The 21908-nt window shown below is 34.9% G+C and overlaps 1 protein-coding gene across 4 annotated transcripts; it reads right to left on the minus strand.

Annotated features, from left to right (window-relative positions):
• Positions 1-7176: 7176 nt before the first annotated feature.
• LOC114298855 (putative recombination initiation defects 3) lies at positions 7177-19636 on the minus strand. 4 transcript variants are annotated; one of them, XR_003642123.2, is made up of 13 exons: positions 19449-19636; positions 19204-19339; positions 12257-12410; positions 11937-12071; positions 11211-11263; positions 10909-11103; positions 10677-10742; positions 10532-10578; positions 9579-9732; positions 9284-9365; positions 8826-8934; positions 7917-7992; positions 7177-7539 (listed from the first exon to the last, which is right to left on the minus strand). XR_003642123.2 is itself a non-coding variant. In XM_028243492.2 (12 exons), the coding sequence occupies exons 1-11, from the start codon at positions 19511-19513 to the stop codon at positions 8828-8830; spliced, it is 1194 nt and encodes a 397-aa protein (XP_028099293.2). In that variant the 5' UTR covers positions 19514-19636; the 3' UTR covers positions 7177-7539; positions 8826-8827. The 4 variants fall into 4 exon arrangements, 2 of the variants coding, with proteins under 2 accessions (XP_028099293.2, XP_028099292.2); XR_003642122.2 differs by having other exon boundaries at positions 7177-7616; XM_028243492.2 differs by lacking the exon at positions 7917-7992.
• Between the last annotated feature and the right edge of the window lie 2272 nt (positions 19637-21908).

Genomic DNA, 21908 nt, shown 5'->3' on the forward strand with positions numbered 1-21908 from the left:
AAAATAAACCATTTGTTATGAAATTTAAAACTTTAGGGAGTGGGATGTAATTTTTAAAATTACATAAGACAATTCGTATTTCAAGCAAAACTTAAGAGATATATTTACAATTTACCTTGCATATAACATTATTAACAAAGCAAGGATTATTACTTGAAGGGTCATTTGGCAATTGTATAATTTAGCTAAAAAAATTTAAAAGTTACTAGAAAGGTCAAAAAAATTGTCAAATGTTCATCTCATACAAAAAAGTTAGCTAGTTTAGTAAGCAATTTTAGTTTTTAGCTATTTATGTAGGTTAAAATAATTGTGTTTTGGGAAGAGAGTTGAATTTCTTTATAGTTAGATATAATGTTCGTGAAAGAAAAAATAAAATGATTATGGATTTAATATGACATTTTATTTTATTAATTATTTTAGCCTATTTTGTTTTTAGTGCTTATTTAGTCACCAAAAAAAAAAAAAAAAAAACTATTGCCAACACCCCCATAATTTTTCATAAAAAGTCAAAAAAATCTTCTTAAATATATTAATTTTTTTTACTTCATATTTTAATAAAAATAAAAAATAAATCAAAAAACTACTTAAAAAAAGTCAATTTTCAAATAAACTCTCAATGCCAAACTTTTAACCACCTTTGATAATCACCCTAGTCGGTTAAACGATTCAGTTAGAAACCAAACATTTCTATTAACTATGGTCCATTTGGTGCAACTTTTAAGTTCACCAATATTCTCTCCACAGGCCATTTTCAACTTTTCAAGGATATGTAACCTAAATTTTGACACACAGAGTTTGCTCATATTAGATTATCAAATTAGGTCACACCATTAAAATAATCAGATTGAATTTAAAAACCACATCATCAAGGTCTAGGGCTTGGTAGTTATTATGTAACAGTCGCACAATAAAATAGAGTTAATGATAATAATAAAAAATTCTATTTGTTGGTTTAGATTATTGTTTTCGGGAATTATGTGATGTTTTTTTTTTTTATCTAGAAGATGGGTTCATTGGGTTTGAATTAATTAATTGTTTCATAATATTCGTTGAAGAAAAGTTATTTCCTATCAATGGGACATGGACTAGTAATATTTTATAAAGGTTGTGATTAGCGAAAAAAGTAAAATAACGATCTACAGCTTTATGTTAAGGATTGAAAAAAATAACGAACATGATAATTGGTGTGTGGCACAAGCCACGATAACATTCTATATAGGGGTGTAAATCTAGTCAGTCCAGCCCGATATATGTCGGGCCTCGCGAGTTCTCGTTAAAATTCGTGCTAGGTCGGACCGGGCTGGGCCGACCCATAGATAAAAAAAATTAGGCCCAAGGGCATTCGGGCCTTGGACGGGTATCGGGTTTGTACTGGTTTGAATTTTTTTTTTTTTTTTTTTTAAAAATTTTCTATTAAAATTTTATTATTTTCCACTAAAAAAACCACTAGGCCTCGGGCGAATTAGACCTTGAGTGGGCTTTAAGCAGATCGATGGACTGTGCCACAGGCAGGACCAAGCTTCAAAATGATAGCTTAGGCCCAGGAGCTCGAGCTGGGCTCGGGCTGGGCTCGGGCCCAAACAGGCCGGGCCCACCTCAAGCTGCTAGCAGATTTTAGGCTGCCGACAAGCCATTTTTACACTCCTAATTCCATAGAAATAAATAATTTTTGCTTTGTTGAATTAATCAACAAGACTAACCTACTGACCAAGAGTTCTTGAACTTTGCTAGAAGGTTAGAGATTCGATTCTCCTCACTTATGTGTAAGTTTTTCGCCTGGGTATTTTTTGGAATTTTCTTGTATTTGTTAGTTTGTTATATAGTTTTGATTACATGTTAAAATTTCTTTCATAATTGAGCATGCGATTTGATGTAATTTATATTTATTTATCATCTATTCACATTTAATTTTAATTTTTTTTCTGAGTCTTAATTCATATGAAGAATATTTAAGATGCTTAATAAAATTTTCAACATGAAATTGAGAGATACAACAAAACTCTTTATTTATACCCAAAAAAAAAAAAATTTGTTTATTCATGACTTGATGAAAACGAATTCCACTTTGGTAACCCTTTAACTTTCTTGACAATTGAGGTCGGCTGGCCAAGATAAAGTTTTGGACTTTCCCACAACCGCTCTCTTCAACCTTTGGATACTCACCTTTTGAGCACCTATGATATACTTAAAAAATTATTTAGAAAAACAAATTAATGGACTATATATCTACAATACATATACTATTAATTTTAAAGCTATATCATATATTTCATTTTAAATAGTATTTTTGTTTAAACATTCATGTCTTGATTTTTTTAAACTATATAAATTTGGATCTGAATTTAAAAAAAAAAAGAAAGTGATATTAAATTATATTTAAATCATAAATTTAAATATAAATATTAGAACTTTTCTTAAGTGTGCAACTTACACCTTACACTTACGTCTTTCTGTTTGCTATCATGTTTTATGTTTATACCCTAAATATTAACATATGTTTGAATTATAAATTTGACCAGCCTAAAAATACTCCCAAAAGTCCATAACCTGCCTGAGATTATATTGTGCTATCTACATTAAAGACAACATACGGATCATTATGAGTTGGAAAACTTGCGGAATTGGGGACAGTGGAATCATGACTCATTGCATAAATAACATGAAGAAGGGCTTCACTATTTAATATTTACCATTTATGCATTACCAAACACTACCCAACAATTAAAAGGTTTGCATTTCCTAACCCTTTGATGTTTCAATCACAACAAGAAGGTATAACATTGTTCTTATAATGGGATGGGGTCCTCATTCATGCTCAAAGTTTGATCAAGGAGAATAAAATTAGATTTTAAGGGTATAATTGAGAAATGAGTGTTAATCATTGAAAATAAAAACCTGGGTGCCTCTATTTACACTAGAGATGACAATCGGAATCTGACTCGATGGAGACCCAATCCCTCGACCCCGAATTGAGCGGTTATTTCTCGAAAAATACCCCCGACGGGCCAGGGATAGTATTAAAAATTGAATCCCCGATGATATTCGGGTCAGGGACGGAGATACATGTTTCAAACCCGGACCCGGCCCGACTCCTGCCCCGATCCCCTGCCCGCTTGCCCCCGACATGAAATTACTATTTCGCCCCTGTATGTATATATATATATATATATAATATGTGTATATGTAGGGTTTGGATGAACAAACACTCACTCACACACAAACACAAAAACTCTCTCGCCTCTCTCTCTCTTTGCAGGTGCTCCTCACACACAAAAACAAAGTTGTCCTCTCATTCCTCCCATCTCACCGATCTCCGATCTCACCAATAGCAGTGGTGGCGACTCCTCCGACATCCTCTCCCTCCTCTCATCTCGTCGATCTCCGATCTCGTTAATGGCGGTGGCAGCAGTTCCTCCGCTGTCTCCCAGATCTCGCCGATCTCACTGATCTTTTCGATCTCGCTGTTGCCGATCTCCCTGCTCAAGAACATCACGGCGACGCCCTTTTCCTTTGCTGCCGGACTTCGACGCCTTTCCCATCTCTCTGATTTTTCTTTTTTTGATTTGTTGTGTATGATGTTGTTAATGATTTTGTTGATATGTTGTGTAAGTATACATGATATGTTGTTGATGTATGAATATGATGTTGATCTGTTGATGATGTTGTTGATTTGCCAATTTTTTTTTTTTGGACCAGGGAATTTTCGGAGTCAGGGAAACCTGAACCTCGTTAGGGGACGGGGGTGGCGGTGATCATAGGTTCCCTGTTGGGGATCGGGATCGGGATCGGGGACGGGAAAATTTTTGCCGTCGGGGATCGGAGACGGGGAGTGTGATCCCCGGCCTCGCCCTGTCCCGTTGTCATCCCTAATTTATACTACATTTCATCTCAAGGCACACAATTACTCAAGACATACATTTAGTAATTTGATAAATAAGAAATTTACTCAATATACACCACAATCTTCCACTTTTACCCTTACTCACAAACCCCACATACAATTCCCATCTTTACTCTCACTCACTCACACACCCCACCCATAATCTCCAATCTTCCATTTTCTTAAAATTTTTTATTACATCTTTATTCTTCGATTGCTTAATCCCAATCACTCAATTGCTTGAGTAAATAAGTCATCCCGCTCAACTCTATTTAAAGCTATACCCTCCTTGAGACCAAGGCAATCATATCATGTCTTAAATCAATATCAATACCCATTATGCTTTCATTTGATTTTCATACAATCACATGTAAAACTCACATAAATAAACCCACATATCCAATTACTTGGAATGAGCTTCACGAATCTTTTTTTCTTTATCATCTTTCTTTATTATCGTATTCTCTATCAAATCAAGGGTAAGGTTTGCAACTAGGCTTAACCCTCCCAGCACCCTCAATTAACAAGGACCGACAGTTGCCAATGGGTAATGTCACTTTGAAAATTGAAAATAGGTCAATGGCTGCAGGGGTAGAGTTAGGGTTAGGATTATGGTTAAGGTTAGAGAAGATGAGGATATTTTAGGAATATTTGAAAATTGATAGTGTGTATTGAGTGAAAAATAAAAAAATAAAAATTAGGTGTGGTGTGCAATGAGTAATTGGTGTGTATTACGTAAGGTGTGTATTATAACCTTTGTCCTTTACAGTCATTTTATATTACGTTAATATTGTAATAAAAAATTAATTAATTAATAGTGTATCTTAAAATGAAAAGTGATGTGCAAATAGAGACACCCTCCCTTGTGTCTTTATCTCCTCCCGAATGAGACAAGGTATGAGTGTTAATCATTGAAAATAAAAACCTCCCTTGAGTCTTTATCTCCTCCCTAATGAGACAAGGTAGCTGTGATTCGAGGGGAATAAACATTAATATTATTATATATATAAGTAAAAGAAACACTCTTCCCCCGTCGACATGCTGGGAAATTATTTGGTGGTGTTGAACGCGGTCTCATGACATCTTAGAAGGTTTGTGATTGGAGTAGGAGGTGAAATTCATAATTTTATATTAAGGAATTAAAAAGTAACATGAAACATGATGAATAATGATTGGTGAAAAATATGAACACGTAAAGCCTGCGAAGAACCAAACAATTTTTCTGCCTTACCATCACCTTCATTTCCCTAATATGATTTGTTTATTTTATATATAAATTATTTTTTAAAAAATTAAATTGATTTAATAATCTTAATCAAATAATTTTATTTTACTTGTTTTTAAAATATGAATAATTTATTTTTAAAATTATATTTATCAATTTTTTTTAAAGACAAATATGATAAAATAATATAATTACAATTATCGAATGAATTTGATTTTTCATAGTTGATCTATATATAAAGACCTATACAATGAACGGATGATTCATGGTGGACTCAGAGGTTCAAACTGCAAAATAGTTAAACCCAAAAGTAAAAGGAAAAGGTTTCTCTCTAGTACAACAAAAATAGACTAGAGGTGCTATTGGGGTTGTGGTGACTATTATAGTCCCCCACTCTTACAATTCATTTTGTTTGACTATGCTTGTAAATTATTCATAAAAAATAAAATAAATAAAAAATCAAATTATTTGATAATCATTATTTATGTGTTTTGGTGATATTTATCCACAAAAAATGGGCAACAAAGATAATTACAAAAATAGACCGCCTCTATCTTGTAAACAAATCTAATAAAATTATAAACTATGATTATCATATCAATCTCATTTTTTTATGAATAATTTACACGCATAATCAAACAAAATAAATAATTCAGATCATTAGAATAAAACCCATAATAAACCTTAACTATACCTTCAGGCCATATTTGTTTGGACGGACTGGATTAACATTCCCATGACTAATAGTCCTAGGACTATGAATTCGTTAGATTATGTATCCTATCTTAATTAATAGTCAAGTTTAAAATAATTAGTCCCTACTTCAATTGTTTAACCAAGCATCGAATTAATAATTTTATTAGACTATTAGTCCAATCCCAAGCTCATGTCCACCCAAACAAACATGCCACCAATTCACAAAATCGTGAACGGGAGAGAAGCCGAATCAAATAAAATTCAACAAAATGTGATCAATTAGTTCAAAGGAGGGAAAGATCATAAAGAACGATGAGAATACCATCCAGCTGGATTTGGCAACTTTACACACTCTTATGGGAAAATCAGATTAAAAAATTAGTGGTGATATCACCTTTGGAACGAAGGACATTTGTTGGATGATTTAAAAACCTTCTAGTGCAGAGAGAGGGCCCGAATCATTTAAAATCATTCCTTTAAGTTAATAATCGTTCAGGGCAAGAAAAATATAATTAATATAAAGTAGTTGGTGTTGGTCTCAAGTCATGTGATTGGTTTCGTAATATTTATATATCTCCAACTTCCCAAATTAAGGAAAGGGAATGTTAAGGGCCTCCAACATAGGCCCATAAAAGTTTTTAGTTGGGCTGTTCACAGTCAGGATATTGGAGTCTTGGACTGAGCCCAACTTGATTTTGTGTATAGTTTTTTAGTGAGAATGTCAAACTGGAACTAGTATACACATTCCTTAAAAAAGGTTCATACATATGCAATATTACTTTTAGTTGCTAGCTTTAAAAGAAATCAATTTATGTTATTAATTTGATTTATAATCAACACTATTGTGGATCGTAACCATACATCACTAGGTTCATAACGAAAAACCACCATTATGAATTATAATAAAAGAGGATCTAACCAAACACTCTAAATTCATAATTCATTTTAATTTGACATATAAGTAGGCGTTACACTTCAAATCACAATGTAGCATGCAAAATATCACTAAAGTCATGACCAAATAACACTAGGGGTATAATCGGGTGTATAGAATTCTCCTGACAAAAATGCTAGAAATATTCTAACAAACAAATCAATAAATATATTAACTAAATACAATTTTTCTCGAACCCCACGGCAAGTGGTGGGACCATGTGCAAGCTTTGTGTCTTGGTATATATTTTTTTTGGGATCCAGAATCTCATGTCTTCAAATTTTTTTATTCTTAAAATATTTACAACTATTATATGATGTGAGAATCTCAAGACATGATTCAATAGTTATGAGTGCTTGAACAAAAATAATTTGAGGCATAGGGTCCCATGTCTTTTTTTTTTTTTTTTTTTTCTTCATACAGAAGATTTGAAACAACAAATGTTAAAGAAAACAACATCAAATTATGTTATTTTCCACATGACAACCATACTAATGTTTGGCAGCATATAATATTGTTACTGGGCATTGTGTGTTATGATAGTCTCTTGCACCATTACACAAATGCAGTTCATGAACTCAACTAATCATCAAGTGACGTGAGTGCAACCTTATGAATGAAATCAGTTCAAGGATAAAGAATATAAATTTGCAAAGAAAAAAAGGCGAAACATGAAATTTATGAATAGCATCTGGGACTTGGGAGCAGAAAAAATGTACCAGAACTGATCAAATTCAGGGCTCGGGGCAAAGCAGTGCAGCAATCAGGCACTCCAATCTAGTGCGACGTCCATAGATCTTAGGCCTGCACAGAGCGCAGTGAGAGTATTCAGCTCCATAGCATAAGGAGCACAACGGCTTGCTGCTTTAAAATAGGATTCACTGTTGCAATTTATAATAAAACATGTAGGTATATCAATTATAGAATATCATAACACAAATTAGACTGAAAACTATTGTTGTAAAACAAAATAAATTTAGTTCAATCACACTGAAATTTTATTCACAGGGGTGGTCCAAGCACCTCCAAGGCTCAAAGTAATTGACAACGAGAATTAAATGTACTTATTAGTAGCACATTGAAATGTCCAAAAAAAAAAATAGGGACACGGTTCCTCCAGACGTGATCATCTTAGTGTTAGAAAGAAAAGTTTTATTTTCATCCATAAATAGTTGACCCACCTCTAGGACTCCGAAGTTAGGGGCCGAGTCTTGTTAAGAAATCGACAACTATTCAATTGATCCCAAAAGTAGAGAACTGCTCCACAAGAGAAGAAGAACAGTTTCAATAAGGAGAGAAGAAGTAGAAAGAAGAACAAAAGTCAGACAAAGCCTTAAACACAACATTGTTATTACAAAGCTAAATAAACATATTACAGAATGACCTATTTATAGGCATCCAAAACCCCTAATTAAAAAGTTAATAAAATCATAATCAATTTGTGTAACCCTTTTTCATCAACCAATGCCTTTCCATTTCCCATCAAAAGGTTTTTAAGTATTATATGTAATTTGAAGACTCAAAAAATTTCGAGAGGGATGATGGGATAAAGGTAAAAGTTCCACGAAAGAGAATGTTTATGGGGGCGTTAACCTAAATTTTCTTTGAAAAAATGTACTTAGTAATTCCATAGGAACATGAAGGCTTCATTTGTGATCAAGAAAAACAGCCTCAAATGGTAGCCAAAGACTCCCTACTAGCAGCACAAAAGCATTATATTCCATATTCATCCAATGCCTTGGTTTTTCACTTTTAGATAATTTCAATCCATCAAAATTTATAGTCATAAGACTCATAAGTACAAGAAAAAGAGAAGAAATTAAATTCTTTCTCATATAAATAATATAGTTACTTTCTTAGAATTTTTTTCACTTGGATTACTAGTTCTAAGGGGAAATGATGCAAAACAGGTTGATCCATTTTGCTTCTATTAAAAATGAAATTGAAAGACAACATTTGACAGGACATCCCAAATTAACCAGACAAGTTTTCTACCTTCACAAACACAAGGTAATAAAGAAGCTAGTGGAAATTAACAGGTTCTAGATCATACAAAAATGAGAGTGCTAGAACATAAAGTGTTACCTTACCTTCAAATCAAAATTATTGCATTACTGTATTTTCTCTTTTCCCTCCTTGCTTTCCTCAGAATCCTTTTGGTCTCTTCCTTTGCTTCTTCCATTGAATAGTTTCCAATGTCTTCCCAAAAAAAAAAAAAAAAATAAAAAAATAAAGAAGGTTTAGATCATTGATTGTAAACCAAATATGGCAGTGTCCGACATAGATACACTACCATCTTAGGCGAAGAAGCACCGACACTCCAATCTTTTTAATTATTATTTTTTTTTATAGGACACGTTGGGTGCACTTCATGGGCACATGTGTCATGTGTTTGAAAGCGCCAAGACACCATTGTAGGTCGTTTTTTAATAATAGTCTTGGAAAGTTGATTTGGGATCAATGTAAAATAATAAAGAGGTAAAATCGTATGACATACTACCGGCAAAGACAAACTAGTGCCTGTTCGATTATTTTAGAATTGGTTTACCTGTGTCCTTTTCTTCTAGCAAGCAGGAAAACCCTACATCAATCTCCTCATCTGATTCGATGACAATTCTCCGTTCTCTCTCCTATATGACCAAACTTCAACTCAGTTAAACATAGAAACAAGATTCATACTGTTTGCATTTGAAGTATCCATAGAGTTCTCATGATGAAAGATCGAGTTAACTTAGTCCATTTCTTGTAATGTAACCTACTTTTTAAGACACTCCTAATTAAAAAAAGACAAACACAAAAATGAAAACAAGAGCAAAAGCAAAGAAAAACAAATTCAGGTTTACCAGTTCAATGGGAAACAGTCTCTTCTGTCTGTGCTCCTTACTAGAGCCCCTACATGTGAAAGCAGCTTTTTCTTTTTTAACTGAGGTCCAGCTTCCTAATTCTACCTTTGGAACCACAGTTGCTTTCCCACAAAACTTTGGACGCACTTGAGGGCTGGAATGAAGAACAATCTTTTAGTTGCTTGAAAGGATAAAAAGGCAACAATAACACTGAATTAGAAGTGGAAAACCAATTACCAAAGTGACTATATGCACTCTGAAGGATAAAAACAAAAGCTATGCATTACTTGATGTTAGCAAAGTCAAACAACATGAACGGTACCATCATAAACTCAATCTAATTATCTGAAGGGTCAAACAAAAAGGAAATATAGAGGTTTTTATGATGTGTAACTTTTGCCAAATTTCTCATTAGTTTCTTTTCTGTGTCTTTCCTAGTTTCCAGTTTATTCTTTTCCTGCAAGTGCCGTTAGTGACATGGTATCAAACCAAAAATCATGATTCATGCCACAGCCCCCTCCTCCCCATCCTTTCAATAAATAACTCCATCAAATTGAAAATTTTATGTTGTGTTTGTATCATCGATTTGTTGAGGGAAAGGAAAATAATTCACTTTTTCACTTCCCTTTTCCTTTCTATCCACAAATCCTTATACAAATCCAAAATCCAAACACAGCACTAGGGAAGTTGGCAGTGAAATGAACTCCTGACGGCCATGGCACATGTTCTTTGCTTAAGAAAGGAGCGTCAAGATCGGTATGGGAGATGACGGAACTAAAAGTAAATTCATCCAGAAATACTAGCAACTGGGACAATATGCATCTTAAGCGAGTTGGTTTTGTCATGTGCAAAAGACAAATTGTCATGAGTTGTTTCACACAGAACAATGGAACAAACAAAATTAAAAGATAAAAATAAAAGAAAAAGAAAAATCATGGGTGTCATAAACATACTTCTTGAGAGTTGGCATTTGCTGCGGCGTAACACGACAACTTATACCCTACAAATTTGAAAATGAAAAGGTCTGTGGAAAACATTTCTAAAATAGATGGGTCTCTGAAAAAGCTGATAAGTAGTTATTTGAGAAGAACATGATACCCTTTCCGAAAGAACAGTGGGAGTTAGGTGTTTTTGGCTGGGAATCCTCAAGGTGTAAGGGATTGCCTGCAAGTGAGAATTATGAACAAGTAAAAAATTCCAAAAGAAGCAACTGTTAGCAATACAAAACATAATTCAACCCTTCTCTACCTCATCTCAGAAAAGAAAAAGATACTATTCATAGTTTGAAATTTCCACATGTTATAGGCTATGGAATTACGATGCTACATACCTGCATTTCTTGGGTGACAGTCTTGCAGAGCTCAGATTTTAATTTTTGTAAACACAAATCTATCTGCTCTGGAAAAGCTGATATCATTGAAGAAATCTCCTTTAACCTGTCTCGATCTATCTCCTGGCTAACTTGATCAGAAATAGATTTTAAGCCCCCAACAAGGTTAGTTTTGACATCTTCTTGTCCCTTGTTCTGGTCATCATTTCTCAATTGTGTTAGAAAGTCTGCATCCATTGACATCTGAAATAAACAGGCAGTTCAAAAGAACTTATGGGTTAAGTCATGGTGCTCGCTCTTACCATTAGTTGCATCAAGTTGTCATTAGCAATCAACTTCTGCTGTATGCTTTCCACTGGAAGAAATTTAAAAGAAAAAAAGAAAGAAAAAAAGAAAAGAAAGAAATTATACTAATTAGGCACAAATTAAGATGCATCAAGTAATTAAAATTATTGTTCTCTCTCTCTCTCTCTCTCTCTCTCTCTCTCTCTCTCTCTCTCTTTCTCGTGTGTCTTTTTTTTCACAATTCATCACATTTCAAATGCAAGTTTCAGACAGTTGCCTGATATTCCTTGTGGCAAGATAGACCAAGCATTTTCATCATCAACAATTTACCTACATTTGTGTGAAACTTAACCATCTACATTATTTTTTTCGTTGAAGCAATGATATCTTGTTTTCAACTGAATCTGTGGAAGGAACTACAGCAGATGAATCATGCCACTATTGTTTTGTTCTATATACCTTGAATAAAAAAAAAAAAACTTAAGCCATTTTGAGAACAGTAATAGTTATCAAGGACTCAAGTGCTTTTTTTTAGAGATTTTCAACGTACCGGGTCACAGCCCACAAATAACTGGTGGCAGATAGGTGTAGTATTACAATTACTAGTACCAAATTGGGTAACTTCTTCTCAAACTCCTATCTACAATTACAGATAGGTGTAGTATTACAATTACAAATATTAAATTGGGTAACTTCATCTTAAACTCCTATTTACCAATGCATTTGAAAACTGAGATACTTACTTTCCATTAATGCTTCTTTTGTCCCCTTGTTTACATGCATGATATCGCTCTGAACAGAATCCAAGATCATTCCAAACCTATTCAATGAAGTTTCTATAATTCCAATCCTGCGTTCAAGTTCTTCACTTATCTGACCTTTTAATGCCGAAGAAAGCACATCCATGTAGAAGGACAAAAGATTAATTTGCTCACTAATTTGTAGAGAGGTAAAAAAATTAGAACCCTTTCTAATTCAAAATTTTCAAAGTCACATTAAATATAATCTGCATCTTTCATGGCTTTACAAAATTAAACAAACTTCCCATTGGCTGTAAACTTACATTGGTGATCTGCAGCAGAAGCAGAGTTCCATTTGCGCATCAGATTGGCGGACGATCTAGAGATTGGCATTTGACTCTCTTCTCGCATGTAGCTGATAGGGGGCAAGCAATCAATCTTTTTCACTGAATTCTCTCTTTCTTGAGAACCAATCCTCTATAAAAGCAACACAGGCTAAATAAATGTTTGCTTCCGCTAGAGAAAAGGCAACCATAATCATTAAATGGAAAATACAAATCATTTCTGCATTGGCATCGGGCACTTAACCAAGGACTTGGCAACTACTTTCATGAAGAACCAAAAAAGTACTAAAAGGTTAAACTCATCGTTGAGTGAATTTCTCCTTCCCAGAACATGGAGGACATGATGCATTTTCCAGAAGATGATGCTCTAGAATGTCAAAATATTCACAAGTGAAGTGGACATATGCATAGTTATGTAAAACACAGATTCAATAATGAAAGCAGAGAAAAGAATAGGGGGGAAATATAGAACAATTAAAGATTGGTTTGAATAAACTAGAGTGCTCCTAAAGGTATAGACATTAAAGACTGGAAACTTTAAGAGTGGATAGTCAAAAGTTCAAAATAATTTCAGCAAACTAGTCCTAATTGACAATTTTTTCGGTAAGCTAATTGTGACACATAGCTCTTTAAGAAATTAGCAATGATGTTCTAAGATAATACTTTGCTCTAACATAAAATTTGGATTAAACAATTCGATTCAAATACATTCTTCACATCAACACTCCAAAATAGAATTTGACATCTATTACATGAATTGAGAAGTATCACAAAGGCATTAACAGTACCATTTCTAAAAGAAGTAGCGTGGGCCATGTAACACCCCGTATTTTGAGGTATTAATATTTAGTGAGTGGTATTGATGGTTTATTATTTTAATTTAGTAATGAGATTTTTAGATAAGAATTTAATTTTAAATTATTTATTTATATTTATCTCACCTCTTTTATATCTATCATATTATTATTTATTCTGATATAATAATAAATAAACTTTCCTACAATTCCCATCATGTGCAAAAAAAAAAAAAAAAACAAAACAAAAAACAAACAAACAAACCATGGGCAAAACAACCCACAGTTCCTGACTTGCCACACCAAACCCACCAATTCCATCATTTCATTTACTTTTAATTTTTTTAATCTTTTTCCTCTCCTTCATTCCTTTATAAACGAACAAAGTGAGTGGCTCCTCACATTCCCTTCTTCTTCTTCATTTGTTCTCTCTGTCGGCCCTCCTCCTCTCATAGATTGTGTACAGTAGAAATATTAAGTTTAGATATAGGAGTGTTTAGAGTGAAAATAAGTATTTTATAAAATAAATAAATAAATTGTGAGTTGTAGATTTTATTAAATTATACATGCTTTATGTTTTAGAAGTTTGATCAAAGCTATTTTTGGAGATCCATGGAGCAATGTCAGATTTATGGTGATGGAATTAATTATTTTGAGGTAAATTCGGGTTGTATACAATATGCTCTATTTAAATCTCTTTGCAAAGAGTTCTCTATTTTTAATTATCCTCAATTTGTAATCCACTTGATTATTGTGGTTATTAATAGATTTTGTAAAATCATTTGTTGTCAAATCGTTGATAATCTAATCATTTGGTAAAATTCTCTACAAATATTTCTGTGTTAAAATATTGATTTGTCTGACTGAATGACATGGAAATACTCCGTACATGGATCGAGTGAATCTTATTAATTGTTTACACCAATATGCCCGGATAAGTGTGGAGCTTGGGTGAGGTGGGTGAATAAATGAATTTATTCACTGATCATGTACTGAGTAGGACTGGGTATTTGGTCCTAGATAAATTATAATTGATTTGTTGTGCAATTTGGTAAATTGCTTGATTATCGTATCATTGATTTAATGTCATAAATTGTTGGATTCTTGTTAATTTATTCTGTATCTGAGCCTTGTATTCCTGTCGTATTGTATACTTCCCGAATTAAATTATTTTTCAAGTGCGGAGCAGATTTTAGTGGAGCTCAAAATTGAGATTAAAAAGATTTATTAATATAGAGATTTGGGACCCACCACTGTAATTATTAAATTTGGAGATAATTGTAATATTGTTTATTTTGGAGGCAATTAGAATATTTGGAGGATATTGTACCATTTGGAGACGATTTTGTAATTATTATTTTTGGGGGAAAAACTTGTATTTTTTTAGGTTATTTTAGTGTATTTAACGACCCGAGAGTGGGGCATTACAGGCCAATAGAGGAAATAGATAAAAAATGGCTGTCAATTCCCTTTGGAAGTTCCCTCTTGTTACAAGTCCAGTTATAAATTTCTCAAATGGCACCAAACAATCCCACAAGGAACATATATTATCTATTATAGGAACCTAATCAAAGTACAGTACAGGAAATTGGGCACCATGCCTAGAGCTCTAAATCTTTCTCTAACAATAAAATTAACAATCGTTTTACTTAATAGGAGAATCCTAGTTCGTATAACTATAAAAGAGGACTCTGTAGTCAGGAGTACAAGCACCAGGAACATATATTCAGAAATTATGACTGCTTGATGGTGTCTCTGACACAGTAAAATAAAGTGTGAAGTCATGGACATTGTCAGTGTTCCCAACATTCTAAAGCCTACAATTGTTCTCATTAAAAAGGGGATGTTGCACGGCAAATGCATAGGACACCATTCTATATTTCAATAGAAATTGACAATGTAGTAGCTTCACTCCTAGATGAGAGAAGCACATCAAACCTATAGGAGATGATTCGAGTAAAAATGTACAAGTCATATCTCACAAGCACATGTGCACACCCAAATTCTCCTAACTAGAAGTTACCCCTCCAAAATAATAATAATAATAATAAACACATTCGGAATAACAAGGGCATTTGGCTGAGTGGTTGTGTAACACCCATTATCCCATTATGGGTGTAAGATTTAATGTATAACATGTATAGATAAAAGGAAAGAATAAATTGTGTATTGAATATGTATTGAATGTTCTATATTACAAATGGTGAGGAGCTCCTTATATAGGAGAAGATACAATCTTTACAGACAATGGACAATGATGGCTCATGATGAAAAGAGCCGAAAACAATCCAAAAGCAATACACTGTATTACATATTATATTAATCGAAAGTTGCACTATATTTAGGTATTATATTATATTACTAACAGCTCCCCTCAAACTCAAGGAGGATAGGAACCAACTTGAGTTTGGAGAGAGTAACAAAATAAGAAAATGAACTGACAAATAAAAGTAAAATATGATAAGAGACACTGTATGGTCGTGTCAGACCGTTGGTGAAGACACTGTATGGTCGTGTCGGACCGTTGTAGCAGATAATGTCTGGACAGTTTACGAGGTCATGCTGGACCGTTGTAGAAGCTGACCGGAATCAATGTCGGGACAGTTTACGGGGTTATGCCGGACCGATGTAAAAGCTGACCGGAATCAATGTCGGGACAGTTTACGGGGTCATGCCGGACCGTTGTAAAAAGTCGCACCCTCAAAAGGTGTGCCCAATCTTGCAAAAGGCGTGCCATCAAAAGGCGTGCCCAATAAAAAGGTGTGCCGGACATTATGGTGATGCGCGTGACTACCTTGGCTTGCGCGCCCATGTTGTCGTCTAGTGCCGAGCGGCGCACGATGCGCGTGTCCGCGTTGGCTATTTAACCAAGGTTGAGGCGGAGGCTGTGCAAACCAGTCTGAAACCTCTGAACATTGGCATTCTGAAACACTCTGTAAACATTCTGTAACCAACCCTTCTTTGAAACACTCAGCAACCCATAACATGGCCTCTTCTTCCCGTCCAGCTACCCAGAACATGGCCTCCTCTTCCCGTGGTCTGCTCACGCTCTTTCCAGAAGTGAATGAGTCCACAAGAGAAATAACTGGTGCGGTGGCCAGTGAATCTCAACCAAACACCTCTGGTTTTGCTCCGTTGAACTTTCCGATGCGGTCTGTGGAGCAAAAAATGGTGGTGCAAACGGATATTGAGGCCAATCAGTATACTTTGAAGTCATGCGTGGAGACCATGACTGCGGTCACAAACTTGTCGCACCGGCTTCAGAGTAGGACAAATGAGGTGCAGCAGTTAAACGCCCAACTGGCTCTGCTCCAGCGCATGTATAAGGATGCGCGAGCAGAGATAAGTGTGCTAAAGGCGGAAAATAAGGAGCTGAAGCGGAAGGCCACCGTTATGTTCCGATTTGGAGGTCCGCCATATGCTGTAGTGGAGGAGCAGGGGGGAGTGAAGGTGCTCGGTGGCGTGGGAAACACGGAGGCAGCACCGTCAAGGACCGCTCAGGACAGAGGCAAGAAGAAGAGACCGGCGGCAGAGTAGAGAAGAAAAATCCCGCCTGTGGATGTGGTTGTTTTGTTTTTGTTGGTTTGTTTGTTTGGGTTTTTTTTTTTTTTTTGTTTTTGTTTTGTTTTGTTTTGTTTTTTTTTTTGTGTGTAAAATTGTGATCGGGGTTGATCCTTGTCAGAAAGAAATAATAATAATATATTTGAAATAAAAAACGAGAGAGTGAGGAGAAAAGGAGATTGGTGCACGTGGGTTTCTTGGTCCACGGTTTTGTTTAAACCTGCAATGGTGTTTGGTATTTTTTTTTTTTTGAATAATAATAATAATAATAATAATATATTAATGGCGAAAGCATGTGCGCTGGTGGGTTGGAAAGTACATAGATATAGATATATATAGAAAATAAAAGATAGTTGATGAGAGGGATGTAACCCGGAGTAATAAAAATAAAAATAATAATAATAATAAAATGGGTGTCATGGAGTGGGTGGTGGTACAAAAATATTGTTTAGAAAAAGAGAGAGGTGGTGGAAAAGTGAGGCCACTCATGTTATTAAAATATAGAATAAATTAAGGAATTAAAAAAGTGGTATTGTTTGGCGGAATAAATATATATATGAAAAAGAAAAATGATGGGAGCATTGGCGGAGGGACATGCCCATGTATGTGGCTGTCATGAAGAAAAAACAAAAGAAGAATTCAGAAAGAGTGAAGTGAGTGGGGGACAGCAATTGTTGGGTCCAGCAGAGAGAGAGATAGCAAAGTTGGGTGACATTACTGCAATTGCTTTAGCTGCAGTGATTTTTGAAGGTGCCTCATAGTGGACGAGCATTTCGTCGAGAGAGATCGGAAGGGTGGTGTCGTGGCTGTGGACAACCATGGAGGCGGAGAAGACAAAGGAGGCAGTTGCGAGACTGGTATTGACGAAATGGGTTTCAAAAAAAGGAAGTGAAATTGGGGCAAGTCCCTCTCTTGAGATGCTCCGAAGTAGTGCGAGATGGGTTCGAAGCCGAAAAAGCAGAGTCGCAGAGAGTGCATTTGAGCTTGACAGCCTTTGGAAGAGTTGTCTCTGGGTTTTGAATCAAGATGGGTTCGAAATGTGCCCAGTACCAAGCTCCTTTCCCTTTGATCGCCTTGGTTCGAACCGTGAAGCATTGCTGGTGATAGCGCGAGCTGGTGGCGCTTTGGGTCGCAGCGTCAGTGGTGTACGGAGCCACGGTGTGAGCAGTGGGCGATACAGCAGGGGTCAGACGCGAAGCGTGCAGGCCACGCGAGTTGGGGTGGTCGCGTGCAGGACAGTGCCTTGAGTGACTCTTTCGTGGGCAGACGATGGTGCCTGGGCTAGGACGACGAGTGGCATGCGAGCAGTGGCCATCTTCGGTGGTTGTGGGAGCAAAAACCGAGCTCCCGTGTGCTTGTATCTCCACCGACGATGAGATAAAGCTGACGACATCAACTTTGTCGAGATGGGAATTGATCTTTTGCTGACGGCGTTTCTCAGCTTCTTTGTGATTCTTGGAAGCAACCAGAACACGTTCCTCTGCAGCAGCAGTAGTAGTGTCGTGAGAATTGAAAATTGTGACTTGAGACGGAGAAATGCTTGGAGAGCAGATCTGACCGGATCTGGTGATGTGATAGGGAAGTGTTGTTGAAGAATCTGCCATTGAAGAAGAAATTAAGGAAATTTGGGTTGGTCCGGCGGGCGGCCAAGGCGAGGTTGCCGCCCGCCGGTGAAGCGGAATTACTAAGTTGTTAACCTAGCTCTGATACCATGTAAGATTTAATGTATAACATGTATAGATAAAAGGAAAGAATAAATTGTGTATTGAATATGTATTGAATGTTCTATATTACAAATGGTGAGGGGCTCCTTATATAGGAGAAGATACAATCTTTACAGACAATGGACAATGATGGCTCATGATGAAAAGAGCCGAAAACAATCCAAAAGCAATACACTGTATTACATGTTATATTAATCGAAAGTTGCACTATATTTAGGTATTATATTATATTACTAACAATGGGGTTGTATGTAAGTAGTGGAGTGGTTGTTGGGCTTGGGCTGAGGTAGGCTCTATCGACTTTCTAGCTATCGTGTGCTAGTAGTTTGTTTGATTATATAATATTTTTCATACTCATAATTACTCTCCTATCGATTGACCAAAAAAAAAAAAAACCTTCCGAATATTATGAAACCAGAGCAAACTCATACAAACCATTTAAAATAAAAATCATTGTGAAAAAAACGAATTCAAATTTTTTTCCACAATCAATATTGAACATACACTCCACAACATCCTAATCGGATGCTTATGACTTTTTTTTTTGAACAAGAGGCTCATTTCATTAATGATGCAGACAAGAAACATCAGTGTTTAGTAAAGAAACAAGAGAAACAGGTGGATAGAAAGGCCACAGATCAGGTAAAGACTTTGAGGCATAAAAGGATGCTTATGGCTTAGCATCACCAATTATTCATCAACTCAACACAAACAAATAATATAAAAATTGATTTCTTCTCGTTATTATAGTTAAATGCTCTTCAAATTCAGATCTTAAAATCACTTAATCATCAGTAGCTTCTTTTCTTTTTCTTTTCTTTTGAAAGTAGAGAGAGTGATAGAGAACCTGATCGTTCGTCACGATCTCATCGAGAGAGTTCTGCGAGAGCTGAGAAAACATTCCATGCTGAGACGACTGCTGCGATGGCTGCGAACGACTCCGGTCCGTTCCGTTCGGCACAGTGCTCGATCTCCTCTCAAATCTTCACCGAAACAATCAACACAAAGTTCAACACAACAATTTGCGTGTCTCTGTGTGTGAAATTGTGTATAGAACGCAGAATTTGAAGAGATTTTGTGATCGAATTGAACCTTGCGTAAGGAGGAAGGACTGAAATGGAGTTGAGATCGCAAGCCTTGTTGATCTTCAACTTCATTTAATCGAACCAACACTTGAAACCTTCGAGATTTGAATCGAACTGTGATTGATGATGAAGAGATTGATGTTCAAATTCAATTTTTTTTATCGAAATTTTGAATCTGTTATTTTATTTATTTATTTATTTTTTGAATTTGAAGTCTGGGCAGTTTATATATGAATTTATTGGCGCGCGCAATGGGCTATTGAGGAATTCTGAATGTTGTATTTGGGCCCCACTCAGAGAACGATAGGCCCAATTAGTAGGCTGGGCTAGGATGGGCCAGCCCAGCCTGAGATCGCGTTGTTGGCTTGGGCCGAGTTCTTTGAAGTTTGAAGTTTTGTTTGGGTGTTGCTGATTGGATTTTTGGAAAGAAGTAAATAATCACGAGACCTGAAAAAGCCCAGCCCTTTGGCCTAGAATTGGGCCTGGACTGAGAGTTTGGAAAAAAATATGTGGTCGACCCAACCCGTTTAAAGGTGTCTCTCTCTCTCTCTCTCTTTTTTTTTTTTTTTCTTTTTTTTGCCAGTCTATATAAGAGAATAATTGCAAATTTATGAATTGCTACATCAAACTGGACAACTAAAATCTCAGTTAAAAAAACAAAAAAAAAAAAGGGACTGGCTTCCTTTCAATTCGTAATCGGATTAAAGGATACTATTAAGCCTGTAAAGGCCCACCACATATCCCCGTTTCAATAATCTAAACTATTGAATGTGTAAAACTCGTCGAGTATAATATTCTTATTAAAAAACACGTTGATTGAATATCGATAGCTACGTGATCAAATCAGTTTTACATATAAAAAAATGGACGGTGAAAAAATAAACGTTTGAAAAAAATCTGATTCGATGAGATAGCTATTGATATTCGATTAATATGATTTTTTTATAAGTATATAGTACTTGATGAGTTCTACACATTAACGGTTCAGATTATCAAAGCGGAAACCGTAGTGGCCTTCACGGGTCCAACAATACTCTCCAATCCAATCACGAACTGGGAGAAACCAACCAAAAAATAAAATAATAAAAAATTGAACAACTAAAATCCAAACAATAGTTAGTAAGTCAACTATCACCAATTCCGATAACGACCATTAAACAACTATATAGAAAATACAACACTGCTGCAGACCTCCAGTTGGGGGTGGCCCCCACCACCCCCATATATACGCAGGAGTCAAAGAGAGGAGGGGAAAAAAAAAAAATTTGGACCAATCAACACCCACTGAGGGTGCTGGAGGTCTCCCCCAGTGGGGGTCTCCCCATTTTCCTAGAAAATATGGATAGGAATGCTGATCCTAACACTTCATTTGTTTCAATATAAAACTAACATGTTATCCGTATTATACATGAATGTAAATAAATAATCAAAAATTAGTTTTAAAATTAAATAATAATATAAAATTTATCTAAAATATACAGTAAAAATGATTTATAATCAATTAAATTTTATTTATTTTTTTTATCAGAGTTACACATAAATGACTTTTATATTTATGTTAACGTGACATTTACCTCATTATTGAAATTTATCTTGGTCTATGCCCAACTTATGAATCATTTGACTTATTTATTTTATAAATTGATAAATAAATATCTATAAGTATTTTTTATAATAAAAATAAGAAATATAAACATATTTTATGCATATCTATAACTCCTTTGAACTTAGGTAAAAAAATTATATATTTACATTAACACTATGAAATATATAGTTACATATATTCATATATAAAAAAATTATCTAAGATAAAGTCGCCCTAAATTATGTCATAGTTTAGTTTTAATCTTACGCTTAATCTAAAAAATTAACAGTTAATTAGTAAAAACACTTGACAATAATAAATTTAAGCATTATGTATAAATTATATCATAGTTTATCGATTCGTGGTCGGTTTGAGCTAGTTTGAGAATTCCAATATTGGATTAAACATTAAAAATGAGCCTTAAAAACCTAATTCAAGTCGATTTTTTGCCAATAATTCTTCTTTTAAGCTATAATACATCATATTTTAATAATTTAATATCATAAAAAAATAATCTTAATGTTTACATACTTTTTATCAATCAATAAAAAAACATTTATACATATTATTAACAGAATTACATTTGAACAAATCATAATGTAAAATTTTTACTTTAAAATTTTAAGACCGTACACATCTTCTTTGACTCTATCACGAATCTTTGAGATAGCAACTGAAACAAACTTCAATACTATTATATGGAGACACATGCGTAATAAGAGTTTATATTGTTAGAAATGGGTTTTGAAAATTTTGAAAAAACAGATTTTTCTTCAACTTTAGTCTATTTTTTTAGGTGGGGACCCATTCGCCAAAGTTGGCGGGTCTAAGTGGTAACGCGTTCTATACCACGTTGTGATTCATGTAGTATGTTTGGTTGCT

This window comes from Camellia sinensis, chromosome 2 (genome assembly GCF_055761805.1).
Source record: "Camellia sinensis isolate YWXY chromosome 2, ASM5576180v1, whole genome shotgun sequence".
Lineage (NCBI taxonomy): Eukaryota > Viridiplantae > Streptophyta > Magnoliopsida > Ericales > Theaceae > Camellia > Camellia sinensis.